Source organism: Chlorocebus sabaeus, chromosome 10 (assembly GCF_047675955.1).
Source record: "Chlorocebus sabaeus isolate Y175 chromosome 10, mChlSab1.0.hap1, whole genome shotgun sequence".
Lineage (NCBI taxonomy): Eukaryota > Metazoa > Chordata > Mammalia > Primates > Cercopithecidae > Chlorocebus > Chlorocebus sabaeus.
The window spans coordinates 109,780,730-109,803,192 of NC_132913.1; the positions used below are offsets into that span (position 1 = coordinate 109,780,730).

At 42.7% G+C, this 22,463-nt stretch overlaps 1 protein-coding gene across 3 annotated transcripts in view; it reads right to left on the reverse strand.

Moving 5' to 3' along the window:
• PAX3 (paired box 3) overlaps positions 1 to 22,463 on the reverse strand; it is a 99,907-nt gene that overhangs the window by 73,840 nt on the left and 3,604 nt on the right. For all 3 annotated transcript variants that reach the window (XM_038001467.2, XM_038001469.2, XM_007966437.3), the window contains exon 4: positions 21,255 to 21,389. In XM_038001467.2, the coding sequence (XP_037857395.1) occupies positions 21,255 to 21,389 (135 nt within the window). The remainder of the gene's footprint in view (positions 1 to 21,254; positions 21,390 to 22,463) is intronic.

Consider the following 22,463-nt stretch of genomic DNA (forward strand, 5'->3'; position numbering starts at 1 on the left):
TTTCCTTTCTCTTCCAGCCAGCCTGGCAGGACATGTAACCTGAATTAATAAACAAAATCATTTCTTCAACCAGCATGTTCCTAACAACATGATACTGAATCTAGCAGTATGGAACAGGGTTGTGGCTTCATTGTGACTCTTCTTAACTAAAAAATATAACCAAATGATTTTCCGGGGGGTGTGTGTGTGCACACTCGTGTGTGTCCGTGTGTGTTTAAACACCAAGAAGGTTCTTTACTCTATTAACACCAGGAAACATAAGTTCATTGGTACCTTTATGCCAACAGCTGTTTCTTCTACTATTTAAGGTAGACAGGATGGGCAGTATTTAATTAAAACTCTGGCTGCTGGTTGGAAGGACCCTTTCCTCCTCAAACAGATTGTTCAGAGATCATGCCAGTGGTTCCTGCAAAGCCAATGTATAAAAGCTGTGTGTCAAGTGAACAAAAGAGTGGAAAAATGAAGGAATGCCAAAAATCAGCTCCTGATCCTTCCTAGCTTTTAAGTCAACTAGGTCTGAAAGAATTAATAGTCAATTGTATTTAAAGCTGCACAAAGCTTAGCAGGGACGATTGTTATTTAGTTGCAGCATTTTTGGATAATTTCCCTTTCTTTTTCTTTTCTTTTTTTTTTTCCTGTTGAGAAACTCATTGCTTCCTTTGGGTAATTTGACAGCTCTTGGAACTATAATCTAATAAAATTTCAACTAAAACATGGCAAATTAGGTGTTATAATTTTAAAAATTTGCTCCTCAGTTCACTGTCTTCATTAGAAAATGGCCATCATTTGAATAAAAGCAGGAATAAATTGTAAACTGTCTTGCAAGTAAGTTCGTTGTTTGGTACTTATTTGGTTCCTAGAAAAATTAGTTTTTTAATCCTAATGTGAGAAATTCACTTTACAAAGCCCTTGTGAAAGAAAATATAGAGAATCCTTAATGTGCTCTCTCCACTGTGCTCTGCTCCGCGCTCCCTCTCCCCCCAAATGCAACAATTTCATTTTCTCCAAATTCTCAAAGGATATTTTTAATCTCAAACATCCAAAATGAATTGTACAACAGTCTTTAAGCCCTGTTACACATGATTAATATAAGTAATTTTGACAAACTATATATTTATCTTCTTTCATAGAAATCATTCTATAGTTTCATTTTAGCATTTTTTTGATCTCAGGTTCCTTAATGAGTATAAAATTTATGTTTATATTAACATTACAATCCCTCTGACCAACTGTAAAAATAATCCTCTTCGTACTTTAAATTTTTTAAACTCTCTTGAAGAGAATGGAAAATAGTAAAGGTCTCAACACCATAGAGTTAGCGTTCTTTCTAAATGTTCAAATTATTTTAACCAGCAAGCATAATCATCTCTATAAAGGAAGCTTTTTAAGAAAAAGAAAAAAAGTCTGCTTTTGCTACTTTAAAGTGGAAATGTTATTAAAATATCCAAGATGTCTCAATATTTTAACTTGAAGCATATGTATTTTTGCATTCCCTAAAATGTTTTAATGTTTTTATATAGTTAAACAGAATAACAACTCTTCTTCGAATCTCAACTAGCACTTCCCTAAGAAAACATGAAAAAAAAATAAGTAGAGGAAATCAATACTCAGATGGAGTACTGCTCACCACCCCAAGCTTGGCAAAGCATCATGAATGCCTGCCATTTTAAAAGCGATACAGTTATCTTGCTATTCAAACTATATTAAACAAATTCATGCCGTATCTCTCACAAATTCAACTTCTTCAAACCCGCTAGGACCCAATTCATGTGGCAGAATCTGTCAGAGTTTTGTCTGTGGATACGGAAAAGGGAGTCAATAATTTGAATTGTTTTGATTTGTATGGAATTACTGAAGAAAAATTCTAATGTTAGCTAGAAGTGAAGTGGCTAAGATCATATTTCTTCTTTAATGTAAAGGTCAAGTAGTGACTTTCTCTCTTATTAAAGAAAAATTTTAATTTAGATTCAAAGTTCAAAATTGCAATATATTTGATCTGAGTACAGGATAATCACTAAGAAAAATAGAGACAAACTCTTTCATATGGTAAACAGCAGTGCTTATTATTCTGAATGTACAAAGGGGTATAGTTCCTCTTCCTAACATTCTCGTTTTATAATGTTTGGCTTCTATTTTAAAAGATTAGTAAATATTTTATGACAATATTTGCTTACATATGTTTCCACAAACCTATTTAAGATAACCTACAATAAAGTTTGAGCCATAGATATCAGGTACATACAAAAAATTATGCATGCAAATATTAGTTTGGATATTTTATATGCTCTAAAATTTTCTCGAACAAAAAAAAAAATCACCAAATTTTCAAAGTGCATTTTATGTTGTTAATTTTACCATTCAGTCTTTGTAATTAAAAAGTATAATATTTGAATGAATCATTGTCTACCTTCAGAATATATAGCTGAAAAGTCAATATGTTGTGTAGATGATTTTTGAAATAATTTTCCTCCACAAAAGTAAAATAGTAAAAAAATGGGAGAATGAAACTTAGTAAAATCTCCTCTTGATAGGCTATGACATTTTGCTTTGGATTGTTTTCAATATAACAAAAAAATATTTCTTACATTCTTTCCAAGTTTTTAAATGCTTCAATGTCCTTACAAAAACAGCAAAAGTTTTCAGATTTGAAATGCTCTCCTGTTTAATCTTTTCAAGTTTTCTCTGAAACTCTGTTTGGCATTGAAAATTTTGATTTATTCAAATAAGATTTTTAAATACGTGAGTGTATATGTGTGTGTTTTAGTTAAGAGCAGAAAAATCTTGTTTGCCCCAATCAGTTGGGACAACCGCTAAGTGTGAGCCATTAGGGCGTTCATTTAAGATATGACTTAGAATCATCTGAAATGAATGCACTATTGTCTGAGTCTCCTTCTCTTCAAGACCAGACAGCTTCTAACTTTGTGGTCAGTAACCAGAAATCCTGTGTGTCCCTCTCTGGACACAGGAAGAAATCGTCCAGGCACAGACGAAAGAGAGAGTGTCACCCTCCTGTGTAAGCAATTCTAACTTCCCGGCAGAATCATGTGCAACCCATTGAAAGGGAAGCTCTCGAAACAATACCCGGAGGCCTTTCCAGCCTCTTCTGGAAGCCACAGCTTTGAGAAGAGGTGCAAGAAAACACGCATCTCCCCGCGTGGATGGAGAAGAGCCGGTGCGTTCACCTGTAATACTGCACAGAAGTGCTTCTTCCCGGTAGGCTTCGTTTCCCACCTCCTTCCAGCACCTGAAGGCATCTTTCCCTGCCAAAGTCAAGGCAAGGTAGGAGTTGCTCGCCTTCTAAGATATCAAGGGTCCTGGTCCTCTCTATCCTTGCCCTGATTTCCCGGCTGCCTGCGGGCCCCACGGTTTCCTCGAGTGGCTGCCTGTACCTTCTACGAGTCGACTGAGAGGTGGACAGGGCCACAGCTGCCACAGCCTGCTAGAGCTGGGAGAGACCGTGGCCTTCACCTCGCCCAGAGCTTCCATTTGTCAGAGGAGGGGAGAATGAGGTCCAGAAAGGGAAAGCAACCTGGCTGCAGTAATAGTTTCAGAGACCTCCAAGAAACATCTAGAAACTGCCTAACACACCTTTACAGCTAAGGGAACTAAGCGTCCCTGCATCCTCCAATGAAGGGTTTTTCCCACCTGCCCCTATGCAGTGAGTGGATGTTTCTCATCTTCTCGTGAGGAGTCGGTCCAAGATCCCCCCAAAGAGTCTTCCTACAGAGACAGAGGATGCTATGTAGAGTAAGAACCATATGGGTAAATTGTTAGTCGAACTCAGACTTTGACTTCTTGAAGCAAGCAAGATAAGGCACAGGAAATGAGGAAGCACTCTGCATATTCTAAAGTGCAAGACGCAAGTTGGCACTGTTAGTATTTGGCTGTTACATGGTGTGCTGACTCACACTTTACACACAGAAGCGTACCATCTCTCCCCACCTCTGCTGAACAAGGACAAGGGTAGATGGTTTTGTGGGACCTGAAGCTTTCACAATTTAGGGGACTCCTCTTGAGAAATAAATACAATATATCTTAATTTTACAATATTTACAAAAATCTAATGACATAAAGATGTCGTTAGGGCTCCTCCCAGTGCCTGGAAGGGACCTACAAAGGTTCCTTAGCTCTGTGCTGAACCCACCTCTTACAGGAACCCCTCCTGGGAGACGTGGACTGTTTTTCTAGATGCTTATACTCCCTGTCATTACCTAATATTTATAAAACACAAATCAAGCCTGAGTGCCGGCTTTGGCCATCCAATAGGAACCCAAGATCATTTAAATCAAGTTTGTTCAACCTGTGGCTCGTGGGCCACATGCAGCCCTGGATGCTTTTGAACACAGCCCAAAACAAATTCATAAACTTCGTTAAAACATGAGTTTTGGCCCCGTGTGGTAGCTCACACCTGTAACCCCAGCACTTTGGGAGGCCGAAGTAGGCGGATCACGAGGTCAAGAGATCGAGACCAGCCTGGCGAACGTGGTGAAACCCTGTCTCTACCAAAAATACAACAATTAGCCGGGTATGGTGGCATGTGCCTGTAGTCCCAGCTACTCGGGAGGCTGAGGCAGGAGAATCACTTGAACCTGGGAGGCAGAGGTTGCAGTGAGCTGAGATCGTGCCACTACACTCCAGCCTGGCCTCAGAGTGAGACGCCATCTCAAAAAAAAAAAAAAAAATTGAGATTTTTGTGATTTATTTTTTTAGCTCATCAGCTATCTTGTTAGTGTTAGTGTATTTTGTGTGTGACCCAAGACAATTCTTCTTGTTCCAGTGTGGCCCAGGGAACCCAAAAGATTGGACACCCTGATGAAAATGGTCCATGAATACACTGGCAGTTTCTGAATCCCAGATATCGTTGGTGAACTCAATCCCAGTTGTTCCACTGAGACCCTTTTGGTTTATATGCTCCAAAGTGATTTGTTTCTGAGGATCTCAAGAGTCCCAAAACTGAGAGTCTAGGAGTGTCTAGAGATTTAAGTCTCTGGCCCCCCCTGGCCAGAAGCCTCCCCCACCCCCAGCCACAGCTAGTGGATCCATGACAGACATCCCTTGTACCCCACTCCTCTAGAGGAGGGGAGTCTCATTTCTTCAGACCTCTGACAAGTGTCCAGGAGCCACTAGGGATGTAAGAGCTCAGCCCAGACCTCTGCTCCTTGGGGAGGGCTGTGAGTTTTAAGGTGAGATGAGCTCCACAGTTCCTTCCCAGTCTATAGCTCTGGGCCAAAGAGACCCTTCCTGTCCTTCTGCTTTTTGCCAGGGAGCCCAAAGAACACAAGCCAAGGCCCTTCCCTGGCACTGAGGAAGTGAGGGAAATCCACCTGTGGTGGAGGGGTGTTCTTGGTCCAACCTGGCTCTGTCTCCTCCTGGACAGCTCAATGGGGAATTGTGCCCTAGCAGATCCTGCCTACCAGCACAGAACTCCCTCATAGCAGAGCTAATCCTGTCCTTTCTCAGTGAAGACAGGATCTGCTGAGGTGTGATTTTAGGGGCATCAGGAACCTATCTCCTGCCCCCACCAAACATGGACACCTGAGAATCTACCTTTAGGGATTAATTCCTTCATGCTAAGTTGTCAGCTCTTGGCATCCTTTAGAAAAGAGCAAATACTTTCCATTTAACCAATTAAAGGCTTACCCAGTTGAGTTTCTTTTGTTTGTTTGTTTGTTTTTGTTTGTTTGTTTGTTTTTGAGATGGAGTCTCATTCTGTTGCCCAGGCTGGAGTGCAGTGGCGTGATCTTGGCTCACTGCAACCTCTGCCTCCCAGGTTCAAACAATTCTCCTGCCTCAGCCTCCCAAGTAGCTGGGACTACAGGCACCTGCCACCACGCCTGGCTAATTTTTGTATTTTTAGTAGAAATGGGATTTCACCGTGTTGGCCAGGCTGGTCTCAACCTCCTGATCTCAAGTGATCCGACCTCCTCAGCCTCCCGAAGTGCTGGGATTACAGGTGTGAGCCACCGCACCCAGCCAACCAGTTGAGTTTCTATATGAATGAGGTAGAGCTGGGTGCAAGCCTGTGTGTGTGTGTGTGTGTGTGTGTGTGTGTGTGTGTGTGTGTGTTTTGTAGTTGTAGTGGTAGTAGTAGTAGCAGGAACATACAAAAGGCAGGGACAGGGATTCAGGAAAGGAAAGGGAAGAGCACCCAAGACTGACTTCATTCTTTTCATCTAAGGTCAGCCCACAGGGCCCTTTATGGAAGGAAAGTGGGGGAAAACATTTTCAAAGGCTTTGGGAGAGGAGGGTTAGGAGGTAGGGAAATTTTCAAGTATGCCTGCGAAAAGCCTAAACTTGTTCTGGTAACATCATTTCCTGTAAATTGTAGTTTGAGTGACAGTTCCTTTTATTGTTCCTAAAGTTTTTCCATAAGAATTTTCCAAGCACCAGAAATTTCCACGTGAAAGACAGTTATTGTCTTACCTAATGAATTTAATTTGGGTTTTCATGTTACAAAAAAATAGAAAGGATTCATTTCAGGGGAAAAATTATTAGTTTAAACCAGTAACATTAAATTATAGTAATTCAATAAAATGATGAAAGTTAGCCAACAAAGATTCAGAAAAAATTTGGCTCTCTGTGTCATTTGTATTTTATAATAAAGAAATGATTGGTCTCCTTATCTGACCAAGGTATATACTAGCACCCCATTAGGAATAGAGTCCAAGGTCGGGCATGGTGGCTCACACTTGTAATCCCAGTACTTTGGGAGGCTGAGGTGGGTGGATCACCTGAGGTCAGGAGTTCGAGACAAGCCTGGCTAACATGGTGAAACCCCGTCTCCACTAAAAATACAAAAATTAGCCAGACATGGTGGTGCGTGCCTGTAAATCCCAGCTATTCGGGAGGCTGAGACAGGAGAATTGCTTGAACGTGGGAGGTGGAGGTTGCAATGAGCTGAGATTGTGCTGTTGCACTGCAGCCAGGGTAAAAAGAGCAAAACTCTGTCAGGAAGGAAAGAAAGAGAGAAAGAGAAAGAGAGAGAGGAAGGAAGGAAGGAAGGAAGGAAGGAAGGAAGGAAGGAAGGAAGGAAGGAAGGAAGGAAGGAAAAGAGAAAGAGAAGGAGTGAGGGAGAGACAGGGAGGGGGAGGGGGAGGGGAGGGAGGGGGAGGGGAAGGGGGAAGGAGGGAGAGAAGGAAGGAAGGAAGGAAGGGAAGGGAAGGGAGGAAGGAAGGAAGGAAGGAAGGAAGGAAGGAAAGAGAGAGAGAAAGAGAAAAAGAGAAAGAGAGGGAGGGAAGGAGGAAGGGAGGAAGAGGGAGGGGAAGGGGAGGGGAGGGGGAGGGAGAGAGGAGAGGAGAGGAAGAAAGAGAAAGAAAGAGTCCTGTGCAATGGCTTAGCTTCAATTTTTCTAAAAAGGACAAATAATATAAGACAAAGGTATGCCAGGAAATGAGTGAGTACTTGCTTTGACCTCCACAAGAGTTGTATTTCCCTACTTTTTACTGACAACGCATTGAGACTCTTACAAAAGCAAGATGAGACGGTCATCCCACTTATCCTTTGGTTTTATGTTCAGGAATGCCCCAAGAAAGACCAGCTGATACTTTCCATAGACAAGGAGAAGACCCGGAGGAGCCAAGGCCCAAAAAGTTTACTGAGAAGCCCAGAAACTGAATCCAAAGTAGAACAGGCCTTGAGTTTCCATCCTGGCCTCCTACTTGGAGCCAATTCCCTATATAATGGGGACTTGCCCAGTACCCAGGCATTCCTCTAACCCCTGCACTCTTAAGCCTGGCTCTTTGTAGTTTCTGATATGATGCTAAATCCCTAGTCTTCCATTCGACTTCTGCTCTCAGACAAAAATTCAGCAAGTATTTGGAGCTTGGCAGGGCCAGTGACCACAAATGGACACTGGCTTCTAGTGAGAAACTGTAAAAGTTGCCTTTCTGTTGCCCTCTGATAAATGTGTGTCGTGTACACACGTGCCCCAGATGTGCCCTGTCTGCACAAAAGCCAAGCATATCTACTACCTGGAAAGTTTCCACACTGGATCAATTCCCAAATTATATTCTGCTCTGGCATACTGCTAGTCCACCGGGGACACCGCGAGGAGACCATTTATTTGCTCAACTTGAAATGGACTTTCAGCCTTCTTTTTTTTTTTTTTTTTTTTTTTTTTTGAGACGGAGTCTCGCTCTGTCACCCAGGCTGGAGGGCAGTGGCCGGATCTCAGCTCACTGCAAGCTCCGCCTCCCGGGTTCACGCCATTCTCCTGCCTCAGCCTCCCGAGTAGCTGGGACTACAGGCGCCCGCCACCTCGCCCAGCTAGTTTTTTTTTTTTTTGTATTTTTTAGTAGAGACGGGGTTTCACCATGTTAACCAGGATGGTCTCGATCTCCTGACCTCGTGATCCGCCCGTCTCGGGGTCTGAGAGGGTGTTTTAGACGACCCAGAACTTCCCAAAATGTAACCAACCGTTCCCATCTACTTGGGAATCGTGAAATGGAAAATTGAAACACTTTCCTCAGATGAATTAATGATCTACTTCCTATTTTTTAAAAACTTGCAAGTTTATAAATCAGAAGCAAAGGGCTGCTCTCCCCACAAAACACCTGCTCTCTGACATTAAGCCTGGAGGTTTAAGTTCCCTGGAGGATGGCTCTGCCTGCCACTTCCCTTCACCTGTATGGATAAAAGCAGTGTGATGATCTGTCAGTAACCTAAAGCTTGATCACTATGGGCCTAGAAGCAAATTATTTTACATGATCTAAATGTTTGTTGAGAACATCACAGCAACTTCATGAACAAATGAAAATTTTCCATGTTGATATTAATCCTCCGTAGACTTTCCTTCCTGTGTGGAGAGCTGCGTACTTTTACAGTAGTAATCAGATGCCACGAACTATCAGCCTGATTCAACCCAAATTATGCAGAGCAGGGAGTTTTTAAAAAGCTGCTTTTGATTTTTCTTAGCTCTTCGTAGACACTCTTAATGCAGGCCTGTTTCCATCCCCTAACTGACTCCTTTAGATTTCCATAGGCAAGTCAGAGAGAAAGCAAGAAGGAAATTGAGGGTACTTTGCTAGCCGTCTTCCATGTAAGCACAAGCAAAAGTTCTAGAATTAAGAAAACGCATTCTCCTGCCTTACCGGCAGACTATGTCCTGCACATTCTGAGCCTGGCCACAAGAACAGTCAAGAAAGAAGACGTGTTTTTGTTTTTTTGTAATTTTTTTAAAAACAAAATCAAGATTTTGATTTCCAGAAATATCCTTCACCCCTAACTTGTTCTCCTATTTCTGAAAGGCCCATTCCTAAGAAGAAATGACTGGAAACATTTGCTCTATAATATTCATTGGCATTCACAGCTCCAGTTTTCTCGGGAGGATTTTGAGGGGGTTGTTTTTCTCATATACTTGGAGCAGAGTCCTTTCTGGCACATTTCATGGACTGAAACGTCTAGCTTAGGTAGACCAGGTATTCAGCAGGGCAACAACGGAATTCCGTAACATCAGATTTAAGGGAAAATAGACTGAAATGATTTGGGGGAAGCAAGGTTTTCAGAAAAAACATAAAAAGTTTTTTGTGCAGAGATAGGCATGAATACATACTCTCTAAAAATTCACAAATTAAAAGTCAGCCATTCCCAAACTCAAGAAACCCCTAGAGCATCCGGCAGCACTTCTGACAATAAATACAAGACCATATTTTCTTATTCATAAACCACTCTCTTACTAGTTCAAAACTAATTTGGTGACCTTGGAGACAACTTTTCTTTTATAAGTAAACAATTATAAGTTGCCGTTAAGTCGTTATAAAACTACCCATAATTTTTCTGGCTTACAAAGAAAAATAAGAATACTTAACACAAAGAGACTACTTTTGATGTTGTCAAACTTAAATGAACAGCAAATAGGGGAAAAGAAGAATTTTTAAAAAAGAACCAATAAGTCAAAGAAAAAAGTTTTCCTTGTATTTAGAGAATGTTCCATTTGAAGAAGCAATAGAATATTGGAGGAATGTCCAGAGGGTAGTCACTGATAGCAGAACAACTCTAAGCAGTAATTTTGAAACCTATGTTCCTACTCACATATAGTGATAGGAGAAAACATATCATTTTGCTTGTGCAAGTGCCCAAAAGCAAATGCACTCCTGCACCATGCTTTCTAAGAACTTCCCCCACCATTTGTTCTCAATGCAGACCCCAAATTCCACCAAAGCTACCAGAATTACAAATGTCTTTCCTTTTGTCCTTACCAGGGAGGAATTATTTTACAAATAAACTCACACAGGTGCCAAATGGTGCTGTCAGATCGAAAACAATCTACATGTTGTTAAATAAGTCATCCTTTGCCAATATGATGGAGTACTATGCAGCTATACAAACAAGACATTATGCAGAATAATTCCTGAGATATATTCCAAAGTAGAAAAAAAATCAAGGTGCAGAAAAGTTTATACTGCAGGTAGACTACCATTTCTGCCAAAGGGGTAAGATAATATTTTTAAAAAGAGAGAGAAATGTAATTGTTTGGTTGGCATAGAGTGTCTGGAAAAATAGACAAGATACTGGTCACTAGCAGACAGAGGTGGGAGGAAAACTAGTCACCGGACATCCATTTATATCTTTTGAATTTTGTGCAAAGTGAACGTTTTACCCAGTCAAAAATAAATACGATAATTTTTTTTTTAATCTGACAAAGTATATGTTTCACTTGAGTGTTTGGGTCAACAAGAGTGCAATCCTCAGAATAAAAGAACATTTCCCTTTGGAGGCTGAGAGTTGGCCCCCATAATCCAGGAATCTCCTTGCATCTAAAAGCCTTCAGGGGGCCGGGACCATCCAGAAGGAAGGCCCCATGGCTCGCCAGCGAATTTTTATCAGTTCACTGGGGGCCCGGCTGGCCAAGGAGCTCGGCTGCCTGCTGCGAAGCCTAAGCCGCAACAGCTGCATAAACTGGCTGTGCCCCAGCCTGACCTATTTTGGAGACAGGTCAGACCAGTGCATGCGGGGATAAGAAAACAACCTTCCTTGCAGCCACTGGCTGCACTGCCAAGCTGCGCCAGAAGGAGAAACATGGGGGCAGGAGCTCTCCAGCTCCTAGGAGCCTTACTAGCCAGGCTACTTTCTTTTTCACTCTCACACTGCACCCCAAAAACACAGAAGCCTCCAACATTTTGGAACTAAATGGAGGAAAATGAAACAGAAAGGTCATTAAAATGTATCCTTCAGCTTGAAGAGTGCTACTTTGGAAGGTATCCTTAAAACTTCTGAGCTCCAGTTTTAAAGGAGAGGGAATTAAGAAGAATCATGCACAAAGAAAAAAGAATGCACACAACCTCACGTGCAGAGTCATAAAGACCTTTAAGAACAATGAAGCAGGCTGAAGAGGGGATATAATGAGAAACTGTGCAAAAACAATTCCACAAAATGAAACACTGTAACAGCATTTTAGGAATAAGAATGGATATATGAGACTCATTTTCAAAAAGCAACGTATTTGTCAATTCCTGCTCCGCTGAAAAAACTTGTGCCAAACACACAAAAAATGTTTGAGTTGTAGTTTCAAAAAAAGCCAAGTTAATCTAAAAGAGCAAAGTAACCTTTTAAACTGGGAGGAAAAGTAATTAAGAAGCATGTTTTGACATCTCAGCTAATGGTTTTAGAATTTTATTTTTTATACCCATTAAATTGAAGTTATTTACATTAAATAGTTGCTCATAAACTCAATTTTTTGACTTGGTGAAAGCGGACTTAGTGGTGTGGGTGTGTGTCTCTGTGTGTGTGTGTTTGTGTGTGTGTGTGTGTGTGTGTGTGTGTTTGGTCTTCATTGTTGTTTCTAAGCCCTGAATTAGGCTTTATCTGCCCTTGGGCAGAGCCCATCTGCTAGTTTGTAGGCTGGTCACTGTCTGCGTGTTCAGAGATTTTTTCCTCCAACCAAGACTTTTGAGTTTTACTGCTAGGTGTAATTTGCACATAATATGCACCGTCTCGTTTCATTCTCACAGAATCCTGGAAAGCTGGTATGCAGTTACCTATCTTAGAGATGTCAAAACTGAAGTTCAAGAGGTCACAACTAAAATGTGCTTGGTCTCAATTTTAGAGCAAAATTGGTGATGCAAGAACAGACCACTTTCACCTTGGGTACTGTGCTTTCACAATGCAACAAAGATCTGAAAAGGTACTTTGGAGTGTGTTTAAATCAAACAAGACAAAAAGCATTCAATTGCTTTAGCGAACCTCAGTTGGGAAACTGGCCAAGTGGGGATTCATAAAGAAGAAACCTATTGCTTTTCTTATAATAAAATGAATTGGACCAATTAATTTTCTTTAGTTCAGGTTAAGCTCAACCATGATGATTGAGACACACACATGCACACACGCTTTGGCCAAGATTTTCTTAATCATGATATTACATTTGAATATTGAAAGAATTTAAATATATGTTTGAAGACAGATTCTATGAATCTATAATCATTTAAAAATGAAATGCTTTTTGAAAGAAAGAGGTAGTATAAAGGAAACTAGGAAGTTAGTACTCAAAGGCAAGGGCCAATGAACTGGGTAAGAACCAAGAGCCTGTGAACTGGATAAGTTATGCCTACACCAGAGTTTGCCACAAAAAGGGTGGGGGAAGAAGAGGGATATATTTAAAAGTCACTTTCACTTTATGTGTATATATACATTTAGCATATCTGTGTACCTGTAAAAATCACAAAATGCAAATGCAGGCTTTCTATTAAAAATGCAAATGTGTATGTGACCATGTCAGCATTTACTATGAGAATACACAATAATTCCATGTTGCAACACAAATTTCATAGCAGTTAACTTTTCTTTCTTAATATTCTACCCTAACTTACTTATTATTTCCAACCATTAACACAAGACCAAATGCATTTAATTCTACCATTGTTTCCATAAATATGCCTACTATTCAATTATAAAAATTTTGAAAATCTACATTTAAGTCTTGATAAAACTATACTACTTGAATTATCCATATGATCCTATAAATGTTTAAGTGCTAAAAATCAGTGGTATTTCCTCTCTCTCAATCCTATGTTGTTCAACCAAGAAGTCTCCCATCCCTGTCACAAAGCATTTTGATCACCTATTTTTTTTTTCTGAAACAGAGTCTCGCTCTGTCATCCAGGCTGAAGTGCAGTAGCACGATCTCAGCTCACTGCAACCTCCATCTCCCAGGTTCAAGCAATTCTCCTGCCTCAGCCTCCAAAGTAGCTGGGGTTACAGACGTGTGCCATCACACCTGTCTAATTTTTATATTTTTAGTAGAGACGAGGTTTCATCATTTGGCCAGGCTGGTCTCAAACTCCCAACCTCAGGTGATCTACCTCCCTCAGCCTCCCAAAGTGCTGGGATTACAGGGGTGAGCCACCGCGCCCGGTGGCTTGATCAGCTATTTTTAAACAGAATATATTGGATTAGGTCCAAGATGCATGGGGAATTGGCTTCTAGAATTCAGAGTTGATATTCACATACTATTACAGATACAGTAAATATGGCCAAACAAAAGTATATAACAAAGTGTAGTCGAGGAATTACGCAATGAGTTTAAGGAGCCAAATATACAGCTAGTTTAATAGTTGCCTACCTTGAGTTTTAATCTATTTTGCTAGGGAAGGTAATTTATCAATCACCTTAGTAAGAGGTGGACATAAAAACTCAGACTACTTTGATCAACTTACTTTACCACAAAGTGGAGTTGCTTTGTTTTGTTTTGTTTCACTTAAAATCCTGCAGCAAAATGTAAAATGCTATGAACTTTGCTGTACGCAACGTGCAAGGCAAAATGCTTTCTCAAGACTTTCCTTTCTCCTAGAAGAAATGTGCATCAAATCAAATTGTTAACACTGTTGCCCTTTATTCAATACAATGTCATTTTCAAAGACAAGTGGCCACTTCAACAGCAGCAATTACCTGTTGGTGGTTTTTAAAAAGATTTATCAGGAAGGAAAGAAGGAAAAGAAGAAGATAAGCATTTATAACACCTATTATTCTTCAACTGTCCTCAATAACTGTATTTCATGATTTCCATATCTGCCTTTGACAATTGTGAACTTTCTAATTCTTCTCTCTTGAATCGGTGTTTTATAATGTTAAATAGGCATTTTGATAACTGTGCATATTCCAACTAAAAATTGGAAATATATGTATTCTGTTCATTTTGGAGCATAATTTCAGCTTAGATAATTTGAAGAAAGCTTTCCTAAAGGAGAGGTGCTCTGCTTCCAGCAAAAGCTCACAATGCTATTGGAGCTCAGTATTTCCCAACACTGTAGGGTAGAGCTAAAAGCTGAGTTGCATCTTGCTCTACCAAAGACCGGTGTGAATGGGACAAAAATATCTTTCCCAATAGGGCAGAGGATGGCTATTAGGGGATTAGTCTTCTCACTAACCTTTATTAGGAAGGAAAGAAATAAAATAGGTATTGAAGGTAAGAAATTATAACACCTATTATTCACCTATTATAGAATTATAATACCTATTGCTGCTTTGGTGTTTATCTTCCAGAAAGATGGCAACATCTGAATTTTCTCAGAAATGTCTGAAGTTCCTTTTCACAATTCCCCAACTAAAGGCAACCGGTTCTTGGGTCAGCAATTTTGAGTTGGTACTGAGGTGAGGCCCAACTTGGAGCTGGAAGCTGCTGTCCCTGGGGCAGTGTATGAATACACAGCCTAATACACAAAGATGAAAAGTTCTTGAACTCTGTATGTATATGAAATATACATTTGAAATATATGACAAAGAACTATTTAATGCTATATCTGGACCCAGGACATGGGAACCATAACAAATCTGAGCTAACTGTAACTTCTGGCTTAATCTATTTCAGGCAGTTGTTCTACACTGCAATGTTTGGTAGTAAATATTTTACATCAGAGAGCATTTAAGCACAGACAGATTATTAATTAATAGGAGGATTCTAATAGAAAATATTAGATAATACCCACCAAAATTCCGCTCTCTATGTCAAGATTCATCTTGCTCAAGAGCGAACAAGAGTAAAAAATAAAATAATAAAGCCTCATGCACAATTTTTTAGTAATGAAATGAGCACAAAGAAGGAGATTTGAAAACCTCACACACAGGCAGATCCATGATGCACAGTTGTATATCCAAAGCCTAAATCTGGCATGAATTGTACAACCTCAGTTAGTGCTATTTGTTGGAATTTGCAAATTAAGCGCAGAGATGGTATTTCTAAAAGATTCCTTTGCAGAAGTTTTGCTTTCATAATAAAAGAAAAACCTATGCAAATACACTGAGTTCTTAAACAAAAGTCTAATAGTTCATCTCAGAATCAACAGTTTAAAAAAGTCGTAAAGTGATTCAAGGAAATATTTCTCCTGGCATTCAACAACTGGAAGGCTGTGCTGTTACCTCAGTTTCTGATGACTTGAGAAAGTGCAATCCATAGGACAAACATATCTTCATTTTGTGCAACTAAATATAGTTTAGTGCCAGCATAATTCTTAGTGTAATAATTAAACTCTAACAATGCACATACCGTACACATAAACACATATCTATTCCCAAATTACAGAGGATTAGAAATATACATGAGAATCACCTAACCATCTATAAACACAGAAATTATGGAAACACGGGTAGAGAGATGTAGTCAATAAAACTCTCAGATTCCTGTATATTTAATTATTCCCCACCTAATTTTACATAAAAATCTGCTATGTTTTCATTAAATTCCAGCTTGGAAGACAACTTTAGGGAAACTTTTGTATTTAGAAATTTAGCAACAGGCAGGTAGTAGCTGCCGTGCTTTCTGCCACCCACCCCCCTACAAAATGAGAATCTATTTGATGATAAATTCACCATCATAGCCTCAGTTCTAAGTAAGAAATCACGTTAGGATAATTAAAAACACCCCATGAATCTTCTCTACAAACCTACAACATGTAACTGGTTTCAGTTCCTATTTCTTAAAGAGAATTTGGTCAATTCCTCCTTAGAGATTTCAGAGGAAAAGAAGGATTTTCCAGGACAGATAAATTGAAATGATCCCGCTTTGATCTCTGTGGTTAAGAACCTCGCACAATGGAAGATGACCACTGAGGGGCCGCGCTCCCGGCCTTTTAATGCGTAACAATGGTATCACAAACAGCTACTTAATCAATATTTGGCCAGAGCTGCTGAAAACTTCCTTTTCAGATTTTAATTCCCACTTGTAAAACAACCCCAGAGCAGCCAGTGAGATAAGACATTAAACTGACTGCTTAATTGCCTTTTAGTGTCTTGTTAGTTATATATGTACATTCTAAACTGTTCTTTAATCTTTATTTACCCTCATGGATAAGTTACCTGTCATACAGAATCCAATCGAATTTAAAACATGTCCTGTTCCAGCCCAAGCCAAACTCTATTTCTCAGCGTTTGTTTGTTGTTACTGTTGCAGCTTTTCATTTTCACTGGCCATCTACTTATGTACAACTTAAACATTTAGTCTCATAGTAGGAAGAATTTTTTGTTGTTGTTCTCAAAATATATGCATTCATGGACGCTGAAGCCGTTCGGATTTAGCGGCCACGCTCCTGTTCACGTGATCGATTTCTGTATATTCCACTCGCCTGAACCGCTGCGCGCTGACTGGTTCCGCCTCACCGCCCGGGTGGGTTTTACTGCTCAGCCCTGGGGACTTTTAAATGACCCTTCAGTAATTACTACGCAGTAGAAGCCCCTACGTCCTGGTTCCGGTGCTATCAACAATCAAATCAAACCCCAAAATAAACATACGATTTCAAGCATTAATTAGAAAATCTGCATGTTTTCAATAAGGCTAGAAGGTAAGCACACAGCAGTCAACCAAACCAAATAGGCGAAAAGAAAAAGCTAGGAGCTGAACTCTGGTGTTTCCTTTCAAGTCGTTGCAGCAGGAAAATTGTTACCGCGACATTCACAAATAGAACACGGCGTGGTGTTCTAATAGAATTCAAGTTCTGATACTTCCAACACTTTTTTAAATGGGTGGTATATCTTTGTTGAGTTTTGCAAGGACTTCAGAAAATATGAAGTTTCCTCTAAAGAATCGAAACGACGTTGAGGTCAAATTGGTGATCCTAACAAATGGACTTGGAGAGCGGGCTGGTCCGTCCACTTGAATAAAGGATCCGAGGCCATAAACCTATGATCCTACACCCAATGAGTTTAATCTATGGGACAGTTCGTCCCCCGCCTTCCCTTCCTCCCAACCTTGAACCAAAATGTCCCTTCCTGCTCAGTAACGGGAAAAGAAATGACCTTCGTTTTCCTTGATTTCAGCAGTCCCTTAATGATAAGAGTGCTCTTTTCATGATTTCACTGGAAATAAAATACTCCAAAGACCTTTAATGCTTTTCTACGTTTTAAACTGATTTATCTTCCCCTACCTCCCCCCAAAAAAGCTGAAGTCGTCCTCGTGAACCTTACAAAAGCTGACAAGCTTACAAATAAAATGGAAACTTGAGCAAAACTTTTGTCACTTTTACTTTCTCCAATTTTTTAAGAAAGCACTCTTTTTTGTAAACGTCAAATAGGAGGGGACAGATAGGAAAGGAATATAAGCCCCCAGCCGACCTATGCTTGAGATCTCTTAGCGGTATCTTTTAAATTGTTGCAAACCTCCCACGCTCACTTGTGATTTTAAAAGGGAGGAAAGTCTTATGAGAGTGTATCGCCAGTCCCCAATCAAAACAGCAATTTGGCAATCTGGCCTCTCTCCCCCTGCACTCCGGAGCTGCCACTTCAAAGCCACTACAACAAGTCAGTAATTGTAACGTTGCATCTAAATATTTAAGCGAGAGTCTTGCAGTCGCGTGTCCATTTACAGTCCTCAACTGTCCTCTAATTCCATTACTGCACAAAGCAAAAATGTTTCCCAAAACTCACAAACAGGAAAAGCGTCACCCTGCTGGAGGAGAAGAAGGAGGGGTGGAGGAGGAGGAGGAGATGATGAAGGGGCAGTTTCTATTGATTAGTCACCGCTTTTGTGTTAAGGGCTTTCTTTAAAATAAGAAAAAAATGGGGGGAGGTTGCAGAAATTTCACTAATGTGAGCCTCAGGCAAGGGAGAAAAAAAAAAAAGAGGAGAAGAAGGGGGGAGGCGGGCTGTGTCTAGATGAAAGTGAGAAGGACATAAAGGAGGCAATTGAGTCGGCTGCAGCCCGGCGAGCTAAGCTTCGAGCCGTCCAGAGAGTAGGGGAGGGGGCGGCGCGGCGCGGCGCTTTGGCGCAGAGCGCAGGAGTGGGGGCCCAGCCCATTGTGGCGGCGCCCGCGGGCCCGCTCGGCCGAGCCGGGGGAGGAACAGAGGCGCCCATTGAGCGGCCGCTGCGCAGGGCCGTGCCCACAGCCCCGAATGCCTCGGCCAGGACTTGGCTCCCCCGGCTGCCCCTGCTCCAGTCTCAGCGCGGGCCAGGGGCTAGGGGGATTGGTGATAGCGGGCGGGGGTAGTGTTCGTGAGCCGCCCAGCCCTCTCCTTTCTCCTGAGCTATGAAGCTGGAAGGATGGATGCAGCAAGGGTGCATCATGCTTAGTGCGCGCCCGTTAGGGAGCGCGGGCCTGAGCGCACTAGCTCGGCAAGCTACTCAGCTCTTGGATTGAGCGAGGGAAAAGGGAAAGTTGGAAAAATTAGAGGACCATCTGAGAGAAAGACACTGGAGAGAAGAATAAGGGTGATTCTGACCTCATTCAAGGTGGCTCAATCCTTTTGTCCCAGTGTCTGCCAAGCAGACCTCAGGCCAAAGATGTCCCTTGAAAAGCCAGGCTCAACAGCACCCACCAGACCCACTAACTGGAAACAGGCAAGAATACACCACACTGGTCAGGGGACCCCAAAGTCCCTCCTCCCTCAGATTTCTCCTCCCTCTCTGCCGGGGCGCTAGGAGCGCTTTATCAGCATTCATTCTATTTTACAAGCGGGCAGCCTGGGATTTTTGATGCCCAAACAACAGAAAGAAGTTTTTGAAGTTTCTAGACTTCAAACTACACCTCACTCTGTCCTTTCTCTGGGCCCCTCTTGCCCTCCAGGGCTCACCTAAAAAGGAGCTAGAGGTGCTGAAGAGACTGACACTGCATCTTCCTTGACAACCCCAAATTAAATTAGGCTTCAGTCTCCAAGGTGTGTGTGTGTGTGTGTGTGTGTGCGCGCGCGTGTGTGTGTTTCCAACAGCACAGCCCCCACTGAGGAGAATACTCTGATTTTAAAAATGGTAGCAATTGCCCTTGAATAGCAGCCGGCCCAGCTAGACAGCCCAAAAGACTAGAAACATTTTGTAGGTGAAATGGCCACTTTTTCCACGCTGGAGAGTCCATAAAACTTCCTGGCGCAGCAGCTATTGGGGCTCATTGAATAATTCATCCCTCATTGCAAGCCCATAATGTCTATTCTCAGCCTTTTGTGGTGCTGTTTTCTCTTCTTTTCTCCTTGAATTATAAAAAGGTTGCCTTCCTTTGTTCACATCAAGCTGCTCCGAGCTGGAGCTTTGTCTGGGCTGAGCTAAAGTGTGAGTTTCAATGGACTCTCCAGGCTTTGTCTCCCAAGTTCATCTCCAAGTGTAGATTGTGTAGAGAAGGCCTTCTTTGTAAAAGCTGGAAAAGTTGTACAAATGTTTGACCAGCTCATTTGGGACGTTTTGTCTCCTGGGCCTCAGTCGCCTGTACTGCGAGAGAGCAGCCAGCCTGCCACGGTGCCTCCAGCAACAAGTAGCAAAGCCGTGAGTCCCCAGCCTCTGTGACTGCTCTGGGCTCTTCTCCCCATTGCCCACAGGAACACATTTGGTTTGGGGTTGTCTGACTCCCTACCTTCCTCCCTTCTCAGCACCTCTATGCTGCAGCTAGGCCTGAGATAAAAGCCAAGGTAACTTCACAGAGACCAGGGCAGAAAAATGCACTCTCCAAAAAGAGGATTTAGGCTGAGTCCGTAGGAGGCCTCTGTCATAAAGCAAAAGAAGCATCTCCCTGCCCAACCTGCTGTAGTTGGACATGTCTTTGATTTCTTGTGTGCATCAGAGTATCTACATTTGTTTTGCCCTCAAATCAGCCATTTGGGTCTGTAACTTCCAAATCTAAATGTTCCTTCCAGGTTGTGTACAGATTTTGCATTGCTTTGTAAAGCAGCCGCTCAGGAGAGCCAGTGGCTGCCCCAGAGTTGGGCAATGAAGATAAAAGAAGTCCCACTTGGATGCCACTCTAGTAAGGGCTCAGACCCAGCTAGTCGCAGTCAGTGACGGCCCTGAGCCCACCTGGGAAGCCGCCTGTCCCTCTGGCAACTCCAAAACTGACTTTGCCCAGTGAACTCCAGGTCCCAAGTGAGGAAACTTCAGGCGCGAGTGGGGCCACTGGCCACTCTTGACCATGTGTGCTTTTGAAAAGGGGCAACCATCTCCAAGGCAAAGCCACTGAGACACAATCCCCCATCTCCCACTGCAATGAGCCCTTCCTGGTTCAACTCTGATGGCATTTCTTTTCTTTTCTTTTTTTCTTTTTGCGTGTGTACCCTTAAAGTTTGAGGATGACTTGCAGCGGGTGAAGGGGAAGCGAGCTGCACCTCTGTCTCCCATGAGGGAGATTTTTTTTTCTTACTGCTGACAGTGCACAGCCAAAATGGAATCAGGGGTCCGTATCCCTAGAAGACAGAGGGTGCCCGCACTCTAAGAACCCGGATCCCTTCCATTTGTAACCCAGAGCTTGGGTTCCTTTCAATTCCCAGACACACGCAGGTTAAACCCCGTCACATTTGAAAATTAATTTCAAACAAATCAAACCAGTCAACACACACACACATTTATAAGGCAGCCAATGTGGGGGCAACTTTTAGAAGGCCCTTGCCCAAAAGAGTTCTCTCTCTCTCTCTCCTTTACTGCGGGGAAACTCCGGAGACCAGGGCCTCTCCTGAGAGCATAAAAGCTACTTCAGCTTCTGAAGATTCAAGTACCCTCTATCCCCGGCCCTACAATTGCTCAGAGATGCCCAGTCTCATACCTTTAATGGTAAGAGAGTAACAGCTTCCCCTGCCCCCTCCAATAGAGCGCAATTCACAGTTCTAGAATCCCAGGGGCTGACAGTGGTAAGAAAGAAAGATTTACAAAACGGAAAAACTAAGCAGAATAGAAATGTTTGTTTTAATTCCTAGTGTCCCTCTGGTCTTCCACTTGCATGCCCTTACTCAGGCGCAGAGACACTGCGCATGAAGGGACCTTGATCCGAGCTGGGCTTGGCTGCCTTCAGATCGTCAACGTCAGAGAGCCGATGCCCGCCAAGGTCCCCAGCGAGTGCGCCGCCCAAGGCGCCACCTCTTACCTCGCTCGCTCAGGATGCCGTCGATGCTGTGTTTAGCCTTCTTCTCGCTTTCCTCTGCCTCCTTCCTCTCCAAGTCGGCCTCCTCCTCTTCACCTTTCCCGAATTTACTCCTCAGGATGCGGCTGATGGAACTCACTGGGGGCGGGAGGAGGAAGGAAGCAAGGGAGTGCACACAGCTGAGACAAGAGGGACTGTGCGGGAAGGAGGCCCACCCCCCCAATCCCCAGACAGGGCCCTAGAGCCGCTGCCCTGCACTGCTCTGGTGTCCCCTCCTGCATCCCTGGGCGTCCACATCCTTCTCCAGCCTTCTCATCCTGCCACTCAAACCCCCCTCCCTATTATCTGTATCTCGGTACTGAAAGACAGAGCCTGGGAAAACTGCGCCTCCAGGTTAGGGCCGGATGCCATCTTTGTCCCTCGATTCTGGGCAGGAAGCATTTCCCTTCTTGGACTCCAAAGACCGGGCTCTAGGTCTCCAATCTAAGAGAATTCTCCCACCAGCCCACTGGGTATCCTCCTTCCTCCCCACGTGAATGCATGGATCCTGCGGTTCGCCTTAAGGGAGGAAGAACCAAAGCTGACCTGTCCACCCCCCCGCACCCCCCCCGTAAATCAAGTTTCTTTTTTTCTTTTCTTCCTTTTTTTTTTTTTTTTTTAAGGCTATAAAGGGTTTAAATTTCAACTGTAGAATCGTTTCCTATTGTAAAAATCAAAAGAAAATGCACTCTCTCCCACTTATTTTTTCCAGATTCCAGTCTGGTAAACAAATCCATGTTCAGAAATATATGTTTCTTGCAGAGGGAAAAAGGGAGTTTCCTTTTAATTAAAAACAAACCCTCCTGTGCGCCCTCGCGCTGGCCCGGTGCTCGCCCCTCTTCTCCCCCCGCCTCCCCCAGGCTGCCGCGGCAGGGGGCTCCTGACCGTCCCTGAGACTCTCGGGGGCAATCGGGGCCGTTGTGAAAGCCTCCGCGGCCCTGCGCACACGGTAAAGTCCCTCCCGGCGCGGGCCCCATCTCCCTTCGGTTGGGGTTACCGAAACATTTGTTTCTCTTTAAAAGGGAACATCAATATTAATAAACGCTCTGCCTCCACCTCACGTTTCCTGCCCTGCCTCCTCGTCAGAAATCTTCTTTGGGGAGTCCTCAGCGGTGGTCTCGCCACCCTCCGCCCCCAGGACAAGCATTTCACCCCTCCCTCCATAAAGTGCCA